This window comes from Hemibagrus wyckioides, linkage group LG08 (assembly GCF_019097595.1).
Source record: "Hemibagrus wyckioides isolate EC202008001 linkage group LG08, SWU_Hwy_1.0, whole genome shotgun sequence".
NCBI lineage: Eukaryota > Metazoa > Chordata > Actinopteri > Siluriformes > Bagridae > Hemibagrus > Hemibagrus wyckioides.
In genome coordinates, this window is record NC_080717.1 from 23,794,376 (window position 1) to 23,814,375 (window position 20,000).

General features: G+C 41.6%; 2 protein-coding genes across 7 annotated transcripts in view; one reads left to right on the forward strand and one right to left on the reverse strand.

The window, feature by feature from the left end:
• The window catches only part of ppp6r3 (protein phosphatase 6, regulatory subunit 3), a 20,930-nt gene extending 5,639 nt beyond the window's left edge, over positions 1–15,291 (forward strand). For 2 of the 6 annotated variants that reach the window (XM_058396922.1, XM_058396921.1), the window contains exons 4-26: positions 1,124–1,310; positions 1,913–2,050; positions 2,206–2,271; positions 2,708–2,820; positions 2,913–3,026; positions 3,556–3,685; positions 3,862–4,014; positions 4,178–4,333; positions 4,453–4,517; positions 4,646–4,761; positions 5,299–5,384; positions 5,495–5,581; positions 6,591–6,688; positions 8,682–8,736; positions 9,175–9,305; positions 9,513–9,634; positions 9,753–9,906; positions 10,157–10,245; positions 10,415–10,577; positions 11,135–11,152; positions 13,609–13,713; positions 14,001–14,087; positions 14,308–15,291. In XM_058396922.1, coding sequence (XP_058252905.1) covers positions 1,124–1,310; positions 1,913–2,050; positions 2,206–2,271; positions 2,708–2,820; positions 2,913–3,026; positions 3,556–3,685; positions 3,862–4,014; positions 4,178–4,333; positions 4,453–4,517; positions 4,646–4,761; positions 5,299–5,384; positions 5,495–5,581; positions 6,591–6,688; positions 8,682–8,736; positions 9,175–9,305; positions 9,513–9,634; positions 9,753–9,906; positions 10,157–10,245; positions 10,415–10,577; positions 11,135–11,152; positions 13,609–13,713; positions 14,001–14,087; positions 14,308–14,356 — 2,482 coding nt within the window. In that variant the 3' untranslated portion in view covers positions 14,357–15,291. The remainder of the gene's footprint in view (positions 1–1,123; positions 1,311–1,912; positions 2,051–2,205; positions 2,272–2,707; positions 2,821–2,912; positions 3,027–3,555; positions 3,686–3,861; positions 4,015–4,177; positions 4,334–4,452; positions 4,518–4,645; positions 4,762–5,298; positions 5,385–5,494; positions 5,582–6,590; positions 6,689–8,681; positions 8,737–9,174; positions 9,306–9,512; positions 9,635–9,752; positions 9,907–10,156; positions 10,246–10,414; positions 10,578–11,134; positions 11,153–13,608; positions 13,714–14,000; positions 14,088–14,307) is intronic. The other 4 variants (XM_058396924.1, XM_058396925.1, XM_058396926.1 and 1 more) reach the window with 4 other exon arrangements.
• Positions 14,705–20,000, reverse strand: part of ric8a (RIC8 guanine nucleotide exchange factor A) — a 12,335-nt gene continuing 7,039 nt past the window's right edge. Inside the window, exons 5-10 of the mRNA XM_058396927.1 lie at positions 19,646–19,796; positions 19,212–19,307; positions 18,270–18,414; positions 18,040–18,184; positions 17,837–17,956; positions 14,705–16,758 (exon numbers count right to left, since the gene is read on the reverse strand). Of these exons, the coding sequence (XP_058252910.1) occupies positions 16,608–16,758; positions 17,837–17,956; positions 18,040–18,184; positions 18,270–18,414; positions 19,212–19,307; positions 19,646–19,796 (808 nt within the window). The 3' untranslated portion in view covers positions 14,705–16,607. The remainder of the gene's footprint in view (positions 16,759–17,836; positions 17,957–18,039; positions 18,185–18,269; positions 18,415–19,211; positions 19,308–19,645; positions 19,797–20,000) is intronic.

A 20,000-nucleotide genomic window follows, 5' to 3' on the forward strand; every position in this document is an offset into this window, starting at 1 on the left:
CTTCGTTTTTCTCAAATCTACCATAACTTATTTATCATCTTTAATCACACATCATCTTTAACGTTCATAAACGGAGGCCGAAGTGAGCGCTCAGAGAACCCGGGGGTTCGGTACCTCTCGTGAACCCCTCCCTGCGCTCACACACAGGAAGTGACTTCTGCAATGTCTTTACAGATTGGCTTTACAGATCTGATCTCCTCAGGTCACTTTTGTGTTTAGCTCTTACTGTAAAGTGTAAGTACAGACTCTGCCCCCAAAATGTGGTGGAGTTCTGTGGTGTCTGTAGGTAACAGGCTAACAGGAAGCATGCAAACTAAAGTCAGCCTAAGATACTGACATTTAATAACAGAAAAACAGTAGTAAGAGAAGAGCTAATGATCAAAACACACAAAGAAAGCAGGCTTCACACACCGGCAACTTGTCAAACCTGCTTGATTAAGATGGAGCTTCATTCAGGAGGCTCCTCGCTGCTTCTGCTGCTGCTTGAGTTCAGATTACAGATTTGTTCCTTAAATTATTCGAGAGTATTTTACTCCTGCCCCTGAGTGTGTATAAGTTTCCACATAAGAGGACTAACTGAACCTCGAGTCGATCAACTTCAGATCATATCATTTGCATGGATTACTGCACTTTTTTTTTATCTGGAATGCACTTGTGGATTTATATGCAGTTATAATATATTTATTAAGTTTCCAGCATTTATCAGACAGAGCCACTTGCAGAAGAGCTTTGGCGTCTCGATCAGAGCTCCATTTAGAATGTCTTGTGAAAACCATTAGCTTTATCAGCTTTAATTACAGAATATAAAAATCATGAAAGTAAGCTAACTTCTATAAATAAAAATAAAATAAAACAAAATTTTCTGTTACAATGAAAGAGAAGGTGGTGTATAAATGGAGGACGGGTGTGTCTGCCTGCGCAGAACCATAAATCATAAAAACCTTGACTGATGGAAAATTTGGCGCTCTCTTTATTATTTTCTGTTACTGAATGTTTATTGACACAAAGTGACTCAGAATAACTTCCGCTTCTTTTCTTCAGTCTTTATTACTCTTTTCATGCTCCCAGCTACCTGTAATGGCTGTAATTTTCCTACCTTTAATTTTCTTGCTCAATCCCACAGGTACCCAAACATATCCTGCGAACTCCTCACGTCAGACGTCGGGCAGATCAACGACCGGTTAGGGGAGGATGAGAATTTACTCATGAAACTGTACGGGTTCCTGCAGAACGAGCCGCCACTCAACCCTCTGCTTGCCAGCTTCTTCAGTAAAGTATTGAGCATCCTCATTGGGAGAAAGCCGGAGCAGGTGAGGCCAACCATTATGACGTTCTAAAACCAGACACGGAAAAAATAGTCTGACGGTTTGCGTGTGGTCCTGTTAATGATTCTGAAGTGGACAGATGAGGTGATGTCATCATAGGAGCGGCAGAGTTAAAGACCAGTGGCATGTGACATGTTTAAAATAGCAAGCCACTCTCGGATTCTGGTAGTGAAGTGTAGTGCGGTGTATGTTTACTCGTGTTACTAGCTAATTGTTATTGGGTTCTGAAATGTAAAGCGTCTAACAGCTTCACTAAAGCAAGCTACACCTCTGCACGGTTGGATTCTGTTATTTTTTTAATCAGAAAGTATTGTGCTCATTCTCATATTATTGTTTCTATAGAGACAGCACCTTCACAGGTATGTGTACAGGATGCTTCTGCTAAATGTGTCAACAGTAACGTAATTAGAATGGATGAAAAGTTTTTTCTGTTTAATAAAATTGTAATGATTGGTGAATTGCTGTGGCGTAAGAGGAATAACTCACTGCTGTTAGAGGAAAACAATCAACTTCAGGGTGTAACAGTGTCTCTGCTTAGAAAAAGATGTGCGATCAAAGTCAATTTTCGTGTGCGTGTCTGTGTGTAGATTGTGGAGTTCTTGAGAAAGAGAGAAGACTTTGTGGATCTGATGATTAAGCACATAGGAACCTCAGCCATCATGGACCTGCTGCTCAGGATGCTCACCTGCATCGAACCTCAGCAGCTCAGACAAGATGTTTTAAATGTGAGGATGCAGGTCATTTACATCTACATCCACAGTAACATTTACCTAGAGAGACGGTGCTGTCGCACAGATCAATTATATCATGTGGGAAATGTTTTATTTAATTGTGGCAGGAACACAGTTCTATACTGATAAGTGTGTGTGTGTTAACTCAGTGGCTGAACGAGGAGAAGGTGATTCAGCGGCTGGTGGACATGGTACAGCCCTCTCAGGACGAGGATGTGAGCCAGTTTTTATTTATTTTATTAGATGCCCAAAGGCCATTTATCTAATTTTGTTTTTGTTTAGTTTGCTTTTACATATTACATTTTTTCCTTATGTATTTTAGAATATTTCTTTTATAATTGTTTTTATTTACTTATGTATGTTTTTATTTAATGTGCTCCTTAGAGGTGGATTATGAGACATCATTAAATTTATGGTCAGATCTCGCAGCCCTACATTTGATAAAGAAATAATGATTTAAATGATTCAGACTGTATTGTACTGTATATGATTCAAAGCTTTTTTTTTTGGTTAGTAATAAAATGTAGTAACTATAATTTAGTTTTATTGTTTAGAGCATGCAAAAAATGTCGGGTAAGATAAAAAAAAATCAGACTCATAGATCTGTGCATGTCAATGATATCTTGTTTGTTTGTTGTTATTTACTCACAGCGGCACTCAAATGCGTCTCAGTCACTGTGTGAGATCATTCGCCTGAGCAGAGATCAGATGTTCCAGGTGCAGGGTTCCTCAGAGCCTGACCCTCTGCTCGCCACACTGGAGAAGTATGTGTCTCTCTCTCTCTCTCTCTCTCTCTCTCTCTCTCTCTCTCTCTTGCAGAGTAATGTTAACACTAGTGCTGTTTTTCTTCCCCCAGACAAGAGACTGTAGAGCAGCTGCTGTCCAATATCTTTGACAAAGAGAAGAACGAATCTGCAATAGTCAGTGTGATCCAGATCCTCCTCACACTCTTTGAGACACGGAGACCAGCGTAAGTGACCTGAGGGTGATGCTAGCAGTCATATACACTGACCAGTGTGGACAATTGCAAAATTAGAAAATGAGCGCTTGACTGTTGGTGTGTCATCAAAATACTTCAAAATACCACATTGATCCCTCAGGGAAATTAAATATAAGAATTAAAAAATATACATAGTAAGGTAAATGTATAGGTGCTGTACAGTACATGGATATCCAATCTTATTGAAATACACTATTCAAAATATTTAGCAGCAGTTGGAATGTCAGACAAACATGATTTAAAGTTATAGAAGTCAGTGTCTGAAGACAGTGTTGTCTCTATGGAGAGACGGTGATTTTATTTTTTTATTTACAGTCATTTTTTTCCCCGTTCTTGTTTTAACTCGCCTTCATATTACATGTAGATTTGTAGCAGCTGCTGCTGTGATCATGGTTTCCTTTTGATTCTGGTTCCTCTCTGGGGTTCTTCCTCATGTCATTTCCTGGCTATTTCCAGATTCTGTAGTGCTAGTTTGTGACAGTGTTTGCCATTTGTGCAGGTTCGAGGGTCACTTGGATCTCTGTCCTCCTGGAATGAACCACCCATCTTTCTCTGTTAATCAGAGCATCCTCGAAGCAGTCAGACCGAGACTGAAAGACTTCCATCAGCTTCTTCTGGAACCTCCAAAGGTCTGAGTTCATTCACCACCAAAACAAACATATAGAAAGTAACGCTGGAGTAAGCGCAATATAAATGGAATCTGGTAAAATATCGCAAGTGTTTTCCAAACTGATAAAAGTCATAGCCTGGAAAAATGTAGTTAATAATGTCAGATGTTTTCACATTGTCTTTTTTGTGATTTCAGAAAACAGTGTTAAAGACGACGTGGGGCGTTTTGGACCCACCGGTGGGAAACACGCGCCTCAACGTGGTGAGATTGGTGGCCAGCCTTCTACAGACTAACACACACCTCATCAACCAGGAACTCATCAACCTCAACATGCTGGGAATCATCCTCGTGAGTCTCTCTCATGCACACACAGAAAAGAAGTGGACGTTGCTATTTAATAAACAGAAAACTGCAGTTGTCGGCCAGCTTGTTGTGGTATAAGATTCATAAAACAGTTGGTCATGTTTGCTCCATGTCATTAACTCAGCTGCTGTGTTTGGTTTATTTACAGGATATGTATTTCAAATACATTTGGAATAACTTCCTGCACATACAAGTAGAAATCTGTATAGCGATGATATTAGCGATGCCTCCGACCCACAACGACTCGGAGATCAACAGAGACGACGAACAGGAGCCGGTTCGAGAAAACATCCTCATCACACACGTGAGTGTCAGCCATCATTCATTACAACATACACACACACACGCACCTAAGAGGTGATCAGTTTTTCAAAGCTTAGTTTCATTTTATTTGCGTATTACGTATTTGTTTTTCCCTCACAGCTGTTTCAGAAGTGTCGGTTGGTACAGAGAATCCTGGAGGCATGGAGCTCCAATGAGAAAGAGCAGTGAGTGAAAGCCTTTCTGTAATAGCATTAAATTGTGTGCAAATTTTACACATGGATTGCACACCAGGACTGTCCCCTTCATACAGATTGTACTGAATGTGTGAATATGCGCTCTCTGTCTCTCTCAGGGCTGAAGGAGGGCGTAGGAGAGGTTATATGGGACATCTCACCAGAATTGCTAACTCTATAGTGCACAACAGTGATAAGGGGCCGAACGGAGCTCAGATTCAGCAGCTCATTGCCGGTATGTGTCTGTCTCACTGTGTCTCATCTGTATTAATACTCCTCAGTGCTGCTGAATTACACCACAGTTCATTATACAGACATATCGAGATAACGTTTGTCTCCCACAACTTCACACGGCGGCTCTGAATCCATGGCAATGGCTTAGGCAAAGCCCGTATTTACACTTCCTCTCTCACAAAATCGGGACAAAAGGACCGGCGTGGGTTTGTGTGCGGAGAAGTGATTTATAGGCCGTGGTGTGGAAATGTTTTTTTTTAATTAAAAGCGACATGGTGAGATAACACCTTCCATATGTAACCATAGCAACAATCCTATAGAGAAGTGCACTGTGGATGAGTGTGAGGTTAGGTGGTGGAAAAATAACTACGACGGACTGCATTTTAAATATCATTCTGTAATAAGGAAAGAAAAATGTAAACACGACTCAGTGCCCTGGAGTCTGATGATGAAGATGCAACCTTCTTGGATATATGTTTAAAATGAATGGATGCTTCTTCATTTACACGACTTAACTTAATGTGTGTGTCTGTTACAGAGCTCCAGGAGGATGAGCGGGAACGATGGGAGGCCTTCACCTCAGGACAGTTAGCAGACACAAACAAGAAAAACACTGTAGATTTAGTAAGTGCTGTGTGTTTGCCGATTCTGCGCTGAAACTGAAGAAGCTTGTTCTGCATTTAGGATAAAGAATGTTGGTAAACCCGTTAATGATGTGCCACTGTTTTCTGCAGATTAACACACATCACATTCACTCCTCCAGCGACGATGAGGGTGACTTTAAAGACAGTGGCTTTCACCACGACTCGTCTCTGCAGCAGGTAACACCATGAGCTTCAGCTGTGTCACATCCTCCTTCACTTGTTAAACATTTTTAAAGCATATGCCAATGATCACCAACCTGATATACTGTGATCATCGTTATTATTGTGATTCAGATTTATGGCCTTATCTTTAAATTCACTTGAATTCACCCATACTCGGTTCTCTGGTTGTCGGAATCCTACGAGAGTAAGGATTTCTAAGTAAAATCCTTTTAAAGAGGCTAAGAACCCTTAATGATCTAGTGATCCAGACCCATTAAAGAACCCAGAAGTTGAACGTTTAACACCTGATTGATTTACGAGTTGTCATTGAATGCAATGGGTGTATCCACTAGGGGGCAGTGTCACGGGATTTACAGCTATTTAAAGCCTCACACACCACAACGTCATGACTTCTGTAAATAAATCCGCTGTACAATAGAGTGATTATATTGCTGTGTATGAAGCAGAGGGGAAAACCCTGATCTCATGCTGTTTAATTATTTGTTTTATTAAAGAGATGTTTCCTTAGTCACCCAGCATGAGAAACATCGAGAACGGAGTTCTTCACAGATTTTTTTTAAGGGTTCTTAGCTTCTGATATTTTAGAACCATGTAAAACACTATTATAGTGTTCTGTATAGAACCTCTAACAGAGGGACAACCAGAGAACTGTTAAATGAGCATCGGTGAAGAAACATGGTTGTGGCTGTGTGTGTGTGGTCTCTGTTGCTGTTTATTTAAAAAGCAGACTGCTTTAATATCATTGTTAGTATGTTGTTAATGAAAACAGTTTAGAATTTGTGTGTTTTTATTACAGTATAACTGCGCAACACATCTTGTAACACAACTTGTAAATCCATGCTGTAGTTTAAAATGCTAAAGTAATGCTCTGCCACTAAAGCAGTGTTTATTAAGGCTAACTTCTGCATGAGGGTGTGTGTGTGTGTGTGTGCTGTGAAATGAATCATTAAAAGGTGTTTTATGTTGAGACTATATCATTATCGCTGGTCCTGGGCTTTGCCAGGCCTTTTCTGATTATCAGATGCAACAAATGACGTCCAATTTTATTGAGCAGTTCGGCTTCAATGACGAAGAGTTTGCGGATCAGGACGATGTGGTGGAGTGAGTACTCATCCTGCATGATCCTTTCCTCTCACACAGGGTCCTGACAGAGCGGGTGGTGGGGCGAGGGGGTAGGCTGCTGCTGGGGTAATCGGGGGTAATCAAACTTGTGGGGGGAAATATCCAGATTTATGGGGAATTTAGCCAAAAATGAAATTCTGGCTCTTTACTCATGTGTACAGTCAGACGTCAGAGTCCAGCATTAATCAGCAGGAATATAGCCTCTAGTATACACTAATTACATACTCCTATATAATAAATTTAATATATGCACTGTTTATAAAATAAATAACACCATTGCTATTGATACAAACATACAAAATAAATGAATTGGCATTCAAAATGTTAGATTTTAATTTAATAAAAAATATTTTTAAACTCTAAATAATGAAAAATGTATAGAATGAAGCCAGAGAATTTTCATAGACTAGCAAAAAAATTAAAATAATAATTAAAAAAAAAACTACAGAAATAAACTCACTGATTTGTAAAGAAATTAGCAAAATTCCCGTTCATTCAAAAAATTAGCACAATTCCTGTTGATTTTCCAAAAACAATGCTGTACATTTCGTCACTCCAGTGCAAAACTCGCACTAAAGACGCCTCACTGCATCTGGAGTAAAGAGGAAATCTGTTTACATTTAATTTTTGGCTGAATCGTGGCTTTCTGTGTAGAAATCTCAGTCCACTAACCAAGATCTGTTTTTATTTCATCAGTCATTACAATTGATCTTTTTAATGTTGGGCAGCGTCTGAGAAACAACTTGGCTTCTTCTCATTTACTGCATTTGTTTGTCACTCGAAGTTGGTAAGATAAATAAAATCTCAATAAGGTACAGAGAAACTCCTCTGTCCTGAAGACGTGGGAAAAGTTCCAACTTCACCTCTGACTGATACACGGTGCTGACACTGGAGACTCCTTCCAAACATCATCACACACACACATACACACACACACACACACTCACATACACTTCTCCTCACAGAAAACTTCACCACATCAATGATTTATTATTTTATCGTGTTTGTTGTTAAAATTACAGACTAACACCTGATTTGACTTCATCTCTAATCACCAGCAGAACCATTTGAACTTATTACTACTTTTCCAGTTAGGCTCTTCTCATTGTGTGCAAATTTGCATAGTTTTTATAGCAGCCAGTGTGGTTGCATTGTCTTGTCATGGTCCATAACGTGTTCAAAATCAGTAACTGATGAAATAAAAGCAGCTCATGGTGGGTATTTTTCCATAGATCTCCATATTAGCTCAGTCTCAGACACACTGGTTATTCTTTAGCTTCTTTATGAGTTGTCTCACACTACTGATTTTGGTTCAGCAGCTACGTTAGCACACAGAGTCATAGCTGTAACTGTGAAGCTTAATGTGGATCACAAGTAATATCTTTTTATTTTTGTTAATAATCCACGCTGGGTTGGTGATACGACATGACATTACTGTTATATTTTTCTCACGTCACACAGCTCTCTTATTCTGTGTGAGTCTCCCATAAGTCACTACAGTTTTATTACGAGGTTAGTTGTTGCTAATAACCTTCTGAAAAACACCTCAATCCGTTAACAGGTCATTAATACAAAAAACTGACCAGGTGCTAACTTTAGTGGCGGCAAGTGTCCATTGTTTTTCCTGATGTAATGACATAAGCATTACCTGTATCTGACCACACCACACACACACACCCCCGTCCGCCTTGTCAGAGCCACAGGCCACACTGTTGTCACTCACTTATGGTCCAGAGCTGTGATGGGCACACACCTAATGAATACGTGCTCACACACGTCAAGAAAATCCCATCTGAATAGTAGTTATTTACACATTTGTGATATTTTTAGGATCTAATTTGGATATCTGTGGCTTGTTTAATGAACTATCTTGCTGAAGAACTTGAGTTTGCTTGTTTTAGTGAGGATTGTGTGTGTGTGTGGTGTTTAACAGATTTAACTGAACTAAACTCTTTTCTCTTTAACATTGCAGTATTCCCTTTGATAGAATATCAGACATCAATTTTTCCTTGAATACAAATGAAAGTGTAAGTATATGACATGTTTTATTCCACTGCCATGACACCTCTCTGTCACACACACACAAACACGTGACTGCTCACATCTGTTTTACTAACTCCATATTCATGCGCCGCTCTATTTTCTACTAATGCTGTCATTTGTTAAGACAAATATGGGGATGTTAAACTAATTACTGTGTGTGTGTGTGTGTGTGTGTGTGTGTGTTGATCAAAACTAAAATTGAACACACACAGTGCCCTTCCATTTGACCTTTGATAGACTTTAGGCACAAGCCACAGTGATCATTTTGATTATTGGCGCAATTGTGAATAGCTTTATTTTTTTTTTCAGTTTTATTTATTTTCTGATTCTGTTTCTTTTTTTCTGCTTTTTCTTCTTTTCCCCCATGTTCTTTTGCTTGTTTTATGATAATATATGTGTGTGTGTGTGTGTGTGTGTTCCAGGCGAACATGGCTCTGTTTGAGGCGTGCTGTAAGGAGAAGATCCAGCAGTTTGAGGACACAGGCTCAGATGAGGAGGACATCTGGGATGAGAAGGATGTGACATTTGCTCCTGAAGCTCAGAGACGTTCCAGGTATGTACACAGGTTTTAGCTCCGCCCACATGTATCGGGCAGTGGGAACAGTAATGTTGTTCAATCTGTCTCTCACACCCTTTCTCTGTGCCTCTGCCCCCCATCTGTCTCATTCTCACTCCATCTCTTGCTGTCTCATTTTCTTTCCACTTGTCACTTTTTATTCATCACTTCTCATGTCTGTCTCTGTCTCTCTCTCTGTCTCAGGAGCTCAGGCAGTACAGACAGTGAGGAGAGTACAGACTCTGAGGAGGAGGATGTAAAGAGAGACCAATTTGAGGCTTCAAACCCGGCGGGTGATGACCGTATGGAGGTGGACAGTGGAGAAGGTGACAGGAAGCGACTTCACATTTTCTCACACACCTGCTGATCAGTCAGATATTCACTTAAACATGCTTCATTTATTATTGTAATTATTATTAGTTAAAAAGCACGTTATTGTTTCAGGCCCTGCCTGGACAGCCAATTTTGATGACGTTCCCATGGAAACGGGAGGTTCGTTGGCCCCATCCACTTCCTCTCCCTCCACATGGAGCACGCCCACTAACACTGTCGCCACAGAAACTGGCTGGGCCAACTTCTCCAGCTTCACACCAGTCAGGTGAGAGAACTTCACACAAACAAACACACACACATGTGCACACACTTCAATGAACACAAGTTTTTTTTTGTAATTTTTGTTTTTGTAATGTTCTGTACATTGAAGGTACCTGAACAGTTAATGCAAATAAAATGGTGATTAAAGAATATGAAATCTGTAACTTTTAAAATATGACTTTACAAATTATACACAAATTAAAATCAGTAGTTATTATGAAGGGGTTCTCATAATCAAGGGGTGATCTCTGCAGCCCCAAAGACCCCCTGAGGAGCAGCTCCCCAGTTGCCATGGAGACGAGTGCAGAACCTGCAGACCCTCTGGGCGTTAACACAACTGCAGGTGAGCAGACACATCTCCACTGTAATGTTGAACTAGGTTTCTATGGAGGGTAAAATCCTTCTGTCTTTTCTAGAAATCTGGCTTTATACTTTTATTCTCGCTCTTCCCCCTCCCTCTCCCCTCCCCGTTCCTCCCTGGCTGTCTCTTTTCTATTCTCCTCTCCTCCCAGGAACATCTCAGTGGGACGCGTCTCCACCTGTTCAGTCCAGAGGTTGTGATGTGGACGAGGAGGCAGTGGTGGACCGCGTCACTGAGACAGTCACTAACGGCTCCATGAAGGAAACGCTCAGCCTTACTGTAGACGCCAAAACCGAAACTGCTGTGTTCAAGAGGTGTGTACATGTATTACCATACACACGTGCGCACACACACACACGTTACTCTCACCATACACGTACATATGCACACTCATGCATACACATACTCCACACACACACACACACTACTACACACAGTTTGTCTTTTCTTTCTTTGTCCGCTATGTGTATATATGTCTGTTTCTCTTTGTATATCTGCCTCTCTGTATAAATTTGTGTGTTTATCTGTCAATTTCTCTTTGTATGTCTGTGTGTATTATCTGTCTCTCTGTACATCTGGCTGTTTCTCTACAAATACTCTATATCTGTCACTCTGTGTCTCTGCTTGTCATCTTTTTTCTGTCTGCATATCTTGTTTGATCTGCCTGTCCTTTGCATTTCTCTCGCTCTCTCTCGCGCTCTCTCTCTCTCACTCTCTCTCTCTCATATTACCATGGCTATAATTGTGTATGCATGGTTTAAGTGTGTACAGATGTATGTGTGAGAGAAAGTCAGGTTTGTGAGCTGTGTGTGTGTAGTAGAGTGTTGACCATGCGCTTCCTCTCTCTCTCTCTGCGTGCGTGGGGGATCAGAGTGTTGAAATCCTATCGGTATGTACAGGAGGAGCAGTGTCTGTGTTTACATGTGCGCTGTTCAGTCCCCACACACACACATGCACACACACATTCACTTGTGTTTCTCCATCTGCATGTGTCATATAAGGTCACAGGATAAAATATCAGCACAGTAGACATTTCAGGCAAAACGTATTGAAGTAACATATTTGAAAAGCTGCCTACCCAAACGCACGCTAACATGTGGCATTGAGATTTTATCTGCGTATTAGGACGGTAGTTTAATCTCAACACGGTCTGTGTGAACACCGTTTAAACACCGTTTTTACATTCAGCACATTCTCTAGAGTTGGAGAGTTACTTACATTTTTAACTATCCTACATGGCTAATCTGTTAACTAATATCTGTCCAGTGACTAGGTTATTAATTCATTCATTCTTAATGGGAATAACAATAAGCACTGATTAAGGTAAACATTAAACCGTGATGTATCATGACACACTGGTGAAGGTGCTCCTTCTCCTTTTCATCTTCAGTCAAACATTTTTCCAAATAAAATGAGCCCTAATCCTCCAGCGCAGTACTGATGTTCTGCAGGTAGTTGCGCTTTCTTCAGCAAGTAAACATTCGGAAATATAATCTTGTATTTTAAACATATAAACTGTTTATAATAAGGAGCGTGATGCGTTTATCGCCACTAAACGCTAATTGACACTTTACCCAAATGAACATCGGAAGCAGTTCTTTGGAGAACTTTATGCTCGCCAGCGTCTCTTGTGCTCATGTGGTGTAGCTATAAATCACTTTTAAATCACGAGGATGAGGATGAAGCCATGCAGCAGTTCAGGACTCGGATCATGTGTTGGGTTACGGTCCACAGGGCAGGGAAATAAAACACCACAGCACTTTTAAATCTCAATTATGGCAGCTTTTAGAAAGTCAGTCATTCAGTGGTTTCATCATGTAAATACTAGGCATGTGCTTATCATCGGTTATAATATATATCTCTCTCTCACACACACACACACACACACACACAAACACTGCAGACCTGCCGACTTTTGTGCATCCCAATAAAATCAGGAGATGAGTCCAATTAATTGAATCTGGAATGATTGACAGTGTAGCTGTTTAAACTCTTTGATATAAACCCGGAAGCCCTGTTCCTTCCCAGCATCTCACATTAGTAGAATCTCTCCCTCAACTTGATTTCTCCACATGAAAGATGCGTGTCTCCCCATCCCCACTCAAATGGACAGTGTTTTGAGGAGGAGCATGGCTGAGAGCAGAGGGAGCGTGTCTGAGTGGAGGGAGCATGGCTTGGTGGAGGGGTGTGTGTGGCTGGGCTCAGGGGGCATGAATGAGTGATGGGAGTGGGGTTGAGTGGAGGGGGTTGATTTGAGGTGGGTTGTGTCAGTGATGGGGATATGTGGAAGGTGTGGCTGAGTGATAGGGCGAGTGGGGGTGTGTGGCTGAGTGATGGGGAAAGTGGGGGTTGTGGCTCAGTATTGCGGTGAATGGTGGTGTGGCTGAGTGATGGGGCGAGTGGGGGGTGTGGCTGAGTGATGGGTCAGTGCAGGGTGTGGCTCAGTAATTGGGTGAATGGGGGGTGTGGCTGAGAGATGGGATAAGTGGGGGGTGTGGCTCAGTAATTGGGTGAATGGGGCTGAAAGAGGGGGCGAGTGGGGGTGTATGGCTGAGTGATGGGGAGAGTGTGGGTGGGGGTGTGGCCGAGTGATAGGGTGAGTGGGGGTCTGGCTGAGTGATGGGGAGAGTGGGGGTGTGGCTGAGTGATGGGTGCTTGGTGGAAGGGTGGCTCTGAGAGGTTGGGATGTGTTTTTAAGGTGTGTGAGCATTGCTGAGTGATGGGTGGAGCATGGCTGAGTGATGGGTGGAGCGTAGCTGAGAACGGGGTGTGGTTTACAGAGCTGATTCTGTAGCTTTGAACTAGACCTATTGCAATAATTCTGCAGTAATTATGTATGGTCTCTAATGAACTAATACAGGCCTGGACCTGGTACAGAATATTATTGCACAATATTTTTTATAAAAATTCTCACCTGTACTGTACACCCTGAGTAAGAGACGAGTGGCAGCGTCTTTCCTCTTCTCGGACTGTGTGCTATTGTAGTTGGCAGGTCTGACTCTGTAACCATGGATACAGCTTTCACATCCATCACACTGTGCAATAAACAGTGTCCTGATATTATACAGACTGAAGATGAGCACATACCTGTATCCATCCACACCGTCCGTGATTAGTGACTCACACCTCCATCGTCTCATCCCTGACTCCGCCTCCGCACTTCCCCATCGTCTCGTTCTCTCGTTCCAGCCCCTCCCCCTCACACGCTTCTGTTCGCTCTGTTGTTTTTGAATGTGCTTCACTCCCGCTGTGAGTGCGTGCGTGTCTGTGTGTGCGCGCGCGGGTGTGTGTTTCAGGGAGGAGCTGAGTCAGTTATAAATACTTTACTATGTGTGTTTATTTCAGTGAGGAGGAGAACACATCTACCTCTGAAGACACATCTGCCAAGTACACAGTGAGCAACAGCGAGGGTGAGAGGAATGAGACAGCGAATAACTGCCCCAAATCAGGGTAGGTTTTAAAAAAAGTGTAAAACTGTTGTGGAAAAATCTTGAGGTTGAACATTAGGCCAGGTTTAGCCGACACTGAAAACATTTACATGACATTTACACTGCACTTCTGATATCAGAAGTGTGTGTGTGTTACATAGAATATATGAAAGAGTGCATTAATGAATCAGAGATGTGAGTTCAATTCCTCTTGCTATAATGGATCTGATGGATTGGTCTCTCCTCTCTCTCTCTCTCTCTCTCTCTCTCTCTATCTCTATCTCTCACACACACACATATACCTCATAGTGCAAAGCATGTAGAAGAGAAAACGAAAGCTACATGTGAGGTTCTCAACGGTCCTCTGGAGAATGCAGCGGCCATGGAGGAAGCCAAGTGAGTACAGCTCGTGTGCGTTACATCATCTGAATGTCCTTATTATTTGTTTTGTTTTCCCTGGTCTTAAAGTAAAGAGCAGAGTGTAACTATAAACAGATAAAAAGTATGATGTGTTCTTTAATAAATAAGTTGCAATTGTTGAGGAATAAGAGGAATCAAACACATGCAGCTGGGGGGAAATGATCATGAAACATAATGGTGTGTGTGTGTGTTTCAGGACAGAGCAGTGTGCATCAGAGGTGGCAGTGGTGAACGGCCCGGTGTGATTGGGCGTGGCGGATCAGGTGACCAGGACCAGCAATATTGAGTTAAACGGAACCTGTACAGAACCTTGGCCTGTATGAAGAGGAGATTAAACACCACAATGATTTTTTTTTTTTTTTTTCCCTTTTACATTCGTTTCTACACTTCTTGTTCTTCTCTGAGGTGATCTGTCCGATATCTCGCCACTCAAACGTTAACAGTACTGTTGCTATAGTTACAAAGGATTGTATGAATAAAAATATTTTATAAAAGAGAAATGTTATTACATAAGCGGAAAACTAATTGGAACATGTAGTGTGACCAAAAACACATAAGCTGATTATTATTATTATTATTATTATTATTTTCTCTTTTTTTATGATTTTTTTTTCTTTGGTATTTAATTTCCAAGTAAAAGAAGAAAAAAAACAGAACAGTGGCAGCGATAAAGCAGACATGTAAATCTCATTTTATTCACAACGATGAGGATTTCGGGTTGCATTTTAAATCGGGGAACAGTTTATTTTGTCACAGGTATTATATTGTAAATGTATCTAGTGAGATTTGAGCAGAAAGAAACCTTTTGCTATAGTTTTTAACTTATTGAGGCCGTGCTGTAAATCTTCTTCCCTCTAAAATGTAAACCCTGAAGCTCAGGTGGAGTCCAGTTGCATGTAGCGAACGAGTGCGCACACACACACACACACACTTTCTCTCTCTCTCTCTATCTCTCACTGGTGGCCTGTGGGGGGGAAAAAAAGGAAACGAATCCTCCACGTTTTTTGTCTGCAAGTGGATTTTTTTTTTGTACATGCGAAAGGCCGCGCCGGAGCGAGATTCCTCACAGCGCTTCAATCTTGCATCACCAGGCTCTCTTCTTTTTTTTCTTCTTTTTTTTGTTCATCTCTCTCTTTTTTTTCCATCTTTTTTTAAAATAAAATGCTATCTTTACCAGCAAGATGAAGAATTAATTCTTTCCTCCAAATCAAACACGAGTAAGTTTTATATATATATTTTTTAATAGAAACACAGACGATTTTCACGTTAAATTCATTTTACAATCCTCAAAGTTTTAGATCTTTGTCTTGCATAATAATAATAATAATAATAATAATAATAATAATAATAATAGAGAACTTTATCAGATCAAAGTGCTGCACAGTAACACGTAAAGAATAAATCTGACCGATGGCGGAAGAGGAAAAAGTTCAATAATGTAAGATATAATTACACACACAACAAATAAATAATAAATCCATCAGTTTCCATGCACTGAGTGGAACAGGGGAAACACCTCCAGGCCTTTTGTGATTTTTGTCCATTTTATTGTTGAAAAATACAACTACACCCAATTATATATTTTCAGAAAATGTTTCTAGCAGTAAAATAAATAGAAGATACATGACATGATGTGCGACTAAAAACAAAACAAAACAAAACTGAAGTGCACACGGAACACAACAGCCGCCAACCTTCGTTTCTCAGATGAGCAGGTAAACACAACTCGCACACTCCTCCTGACACTGTGTGTGTGTGTGTGTGTGTGTGTCACTGATCTCTGTCTCCACACAAGAACAAAACTCCAGCTTGTTTTATTTATGTGGTCGATAAGATAAGAAGCCGTCAGAAAACATCCTGTAACACACAGGATAGAGGTGAGGTGTGTGTTCAGCTCCTCTACACGTTATACCATCAACCAGTTCAGCTTTAAAGTCATGCTTTAACCAGACAGAGCAGAAATGACCCTTTGAGATTAGGCAAATGCTGAAGCTTCCCGCTGCTGGTTTCAGATCCAAGCTATAAAACATCCTCATGAAGAAAAATAAATAAATATATCAGTAAAACTGACCGAAGCGAAAAGAATTGTTTCTTTTCTTATTGATGTTTTACACACTTGCTGTATTCCAGAAGATTCTGTAAACTGATCCTGAGCACAGCAATAACCTGTGTGTTTGTGTGTGTTTATATCTTGGTGAGGATGAAACGTTCCCCTTAATTATAATATCTGAATTTTGAGGTTGTTGGGGACGTCCTGCTGCTCCTCATGAGGAAAACTTTGCACTGGAGCTTTTTAAAAATAAAAAATAACCACTAAAAGGGCTGAAAGGTTAGCGGTAGCTGTAGCTTAGTGTTAATTAGCAGAATTAATAACTATGTCAAAAATCCTCACAAGGACAGTAAGACGCATGTGTGTGTGATTTTATTCTAATTTTCACTCCCGAGTCCGTTTCTCATCCCAACAGCAGGTCACACGGCCGTTCTCTCTGAGCGTGTTCAGTCTGAGATCTCCTCCTCTTCCTCCTCCTCGTCTTCATCGTTCCTCTGCCCAGTAAACGGCTGCTGTGTGAGGCAGTGCAGCTCGTGTGGCTCCAGTTTGGTCATTTTTCCATCCGGGCCGAGCTTCATGGGCTGAATCACATGATCCCTGAGGTTTAGATATAAAACACAAGTTTTTGAATCAGTAACACTAACTCGTGACTCGACTCCTCTCTTGTAACTTGTCTGTTCTCAGTCTATTCTGAGGACTCGCTCACACCATCGTCACTCAACATCAGGGGGCCAAGCAGCATAGTTACACTATATTGCCAAAAGTTTTGGGACACCCCTCCAAATCATTGAATTCAGGGGTTGGGCTCGGTCCCTTAGTTCCAGTGAAAGGAACTCTTAATGCTTCAGCATACCAAGACATTTTGGACAGTTTCATGCTTTCTGGGAACAGTTTGGGGATGACCCCTTCCTGTTCCAACATGACTGCACACCGGTGGACAAAGCAAGGTCCATAAAGACATGGATGAGTGAGTTTGGTGTGGAGGAACTTGACTGACCTGCACCTCAACCCCATAGAACACCTTTGGGATGAATTAGAGTGGAGACTGCGAGCCAGACCTTCTCGTCCAACATCAGTGCCTGACCACACAAATGCACTTCTAGTGAAATGGTCAAAAAAGTCCCATAAACACACTCCTAAACCTTGTGGAAAGCTTTCCCAGAAGAGTTGAAGCTGTTATAGCTGCAAAGGGGCAGGCCAACTCCATATTACATTCATGTGCATGTAAAGGCAATATAGTGTACATCTTTTCTTGGTTTGCTTGAGTGATGAAGGAGACCCTCAGACTCCTTCACCTTCTTCCTCCACGTGTTTGGTCTTTCATCAGCAGGTAATATTGCATTCTGTTTCTGCTAAATTAATAATTAACATTTATCCATAAAAACTCCCTCAAGTCTAATAACCACACGCTCAGAAGGAAAGGGTTCTTCACGGGTTCCTGACAGGTTCATGGAGATGGAGAAGCACTCCGAGCGAGAGGTTCTACACAGAACTGTGAAATATTCAACTGCCGTCAAGCCAAATGTGGAATTATAAGAATAAAGAAGGTCAGTGTGAAATAATACAACAATAATAATAATGTGGTTATTTTAGTAGCAAAATGAATGATGGACTGAAGTGAAGTCCATCGTGCTAAAGTTAATGAAGAAAAGTAAAACAGGTAGACAGTGTTCACCTGGAGAGTTTATCGAACATGCTGACCAGCTTCATGGCCTCGTACTCCTTCTGCTCCTCCGTCATTCCCTCCATCGGGTTCGGCTGCTCTTCTTCCACTCGACCCGTCACAGGATTAATGCTAATATGACACACACACATACACATTCTTTATCTCTCTCACACACACACGGTGCTGGTGATGTGACACTTGTACACACTCACTGTGGCTTGGCCTCTCTGTACTCCTCCGTGTCACTGTCCTCATCCTCAGAGTAATGTCCCGGCTCCCAGCCGCCCCGCATCAGACCTCGAGCCGCCAGCAGGCCTGCGGCGTTCCCATAACCCGTGTACTTGATGAACCGGGACACTGAAACACACACACACACGGGATCAAACCTCTAACATCTCCTCTATAGAGTTAAATGTATAAATACAGTAACCGTGAGTCTCACCGCTCTCTTTACACAAGACGAAGAGGAACTCGGCAACGCAGGTCTTCACATCCGTGTCGATGTGAGTCATCAGACGCACCAGTTTATTCCTCAGAGCGTTTCCCACCTCGGGCTTATTCTTAACATCACGCAGTGGGGGGAGAACCTGAACACATACACACACACACACAGGTATAATAAAATCAGCGTGATTAACAGACAGAGCTGATTATTTTCTTCTAACAGCATATCCTCAGCTATAAAGCCTCGTCCCCTCAGCAGTCTCACACACACACACACACACACACACTGATACACAGCGCTGACACTGGAGACTCCTTCATCACATCACACACACACACACAAACACACACACACATTTGTCCTCACAGAAACTTCACCATATTTGTTTATTATCAGTGGAGTGTGTGCTGTACACGTCCCTGTGAAGGAGCTATTACTATGGAAACGATAAGATATCAGCGCGAGTGCATTGATATAAACCTGCGCTACTGTCAGAGCTGCTGTTAGATTAGATTAGATTAGATCCAACGTTTTCCTGTCGTTGTGCAAAGTACAATGTTGTACATGTCCAATGAAATGCAGTTCGAATCCAAACTGAAGTGTATTGTGATGTATTGACAATAGATGCTGAATAAAGATACACAGCTAGGTATGCAGGGGAGTGGAAGAGAATGAATCACCCGAGCACCAATCAGAACTCAGCAAATCATTTCCTTTTATAATGACGTGTGTGTATTTAGCTTTACAGCATATTTCCTGTTTTGTGATTGTTTGAAAAATTATTGGCACCCCTACATTTAGTATATCATGCAAGTCAGGTCTGAGACAATAACAGCAGTGTGTCTGTAATAAAACACAAATAAAATTCACTCCGAACAGCAAGTTTTTCTCGTGATGAGCGTTAATGAATTTAAATGTTTTTAATTTCGTTTGTCTCACTTTCATTCGCAGGAATTTGCGTGTCTCTCGGTGGATGCGAGCGCTCTCCGTCAGCAGGTTGAGACACGGCAGCAGCGTCTCCTTCAGCTTATTCCCCTAAAACACAGCACAGAGAAACCTGTCAGCAGGTGTGAAGGGTAAACTGGTAAACAGGCGAGGAGGTGAAGAAGAACTATCGTCTTGTATGTTTTTTTTTTTTATGAAGACGAACCCCAGCTGGAGCAGAAGATCCCCATGGTGCTGCAGGGAGATACAAAAACAACTCGCTGTGTACAACCTGCTCACAGGTGAGGAGCAGGTGGAGCCAAACCCCCCGCCTCTGAACAACACACCAGTGTACTTAATAACAGTGTTATAAACAGGGGTAAGCTCTAACACACACACACACACACACAGTTACTCATACACACTCACTCACAAATGCACACACTCACTCTGTCTAGTCTTTTCTCCATGAACTCCAGCAGTTTCTTCACTGCATCCATGTTCACTCCCATGTACTCAATGGAGCCGAGCTGGACTCTGGGCATCAGCAACACGTCCAAACACGGCAGGGGGAGATTCCCTAACAGGTTCACTGTGTGACTGCACACACACACACACGCACACACACACACACACAGTTGTCATACCATATTACAGCATTTTAGTCAGTAAACTGATGTGTGAAAGTGTAACGTGTCTGCAGGATGTAGGAACAGATTTAGTATAAATCTGAGGAATTTCACAAGGGTTAGTGTAACACACACACACACACACAAACGCACACACACACACAAACGCACACAC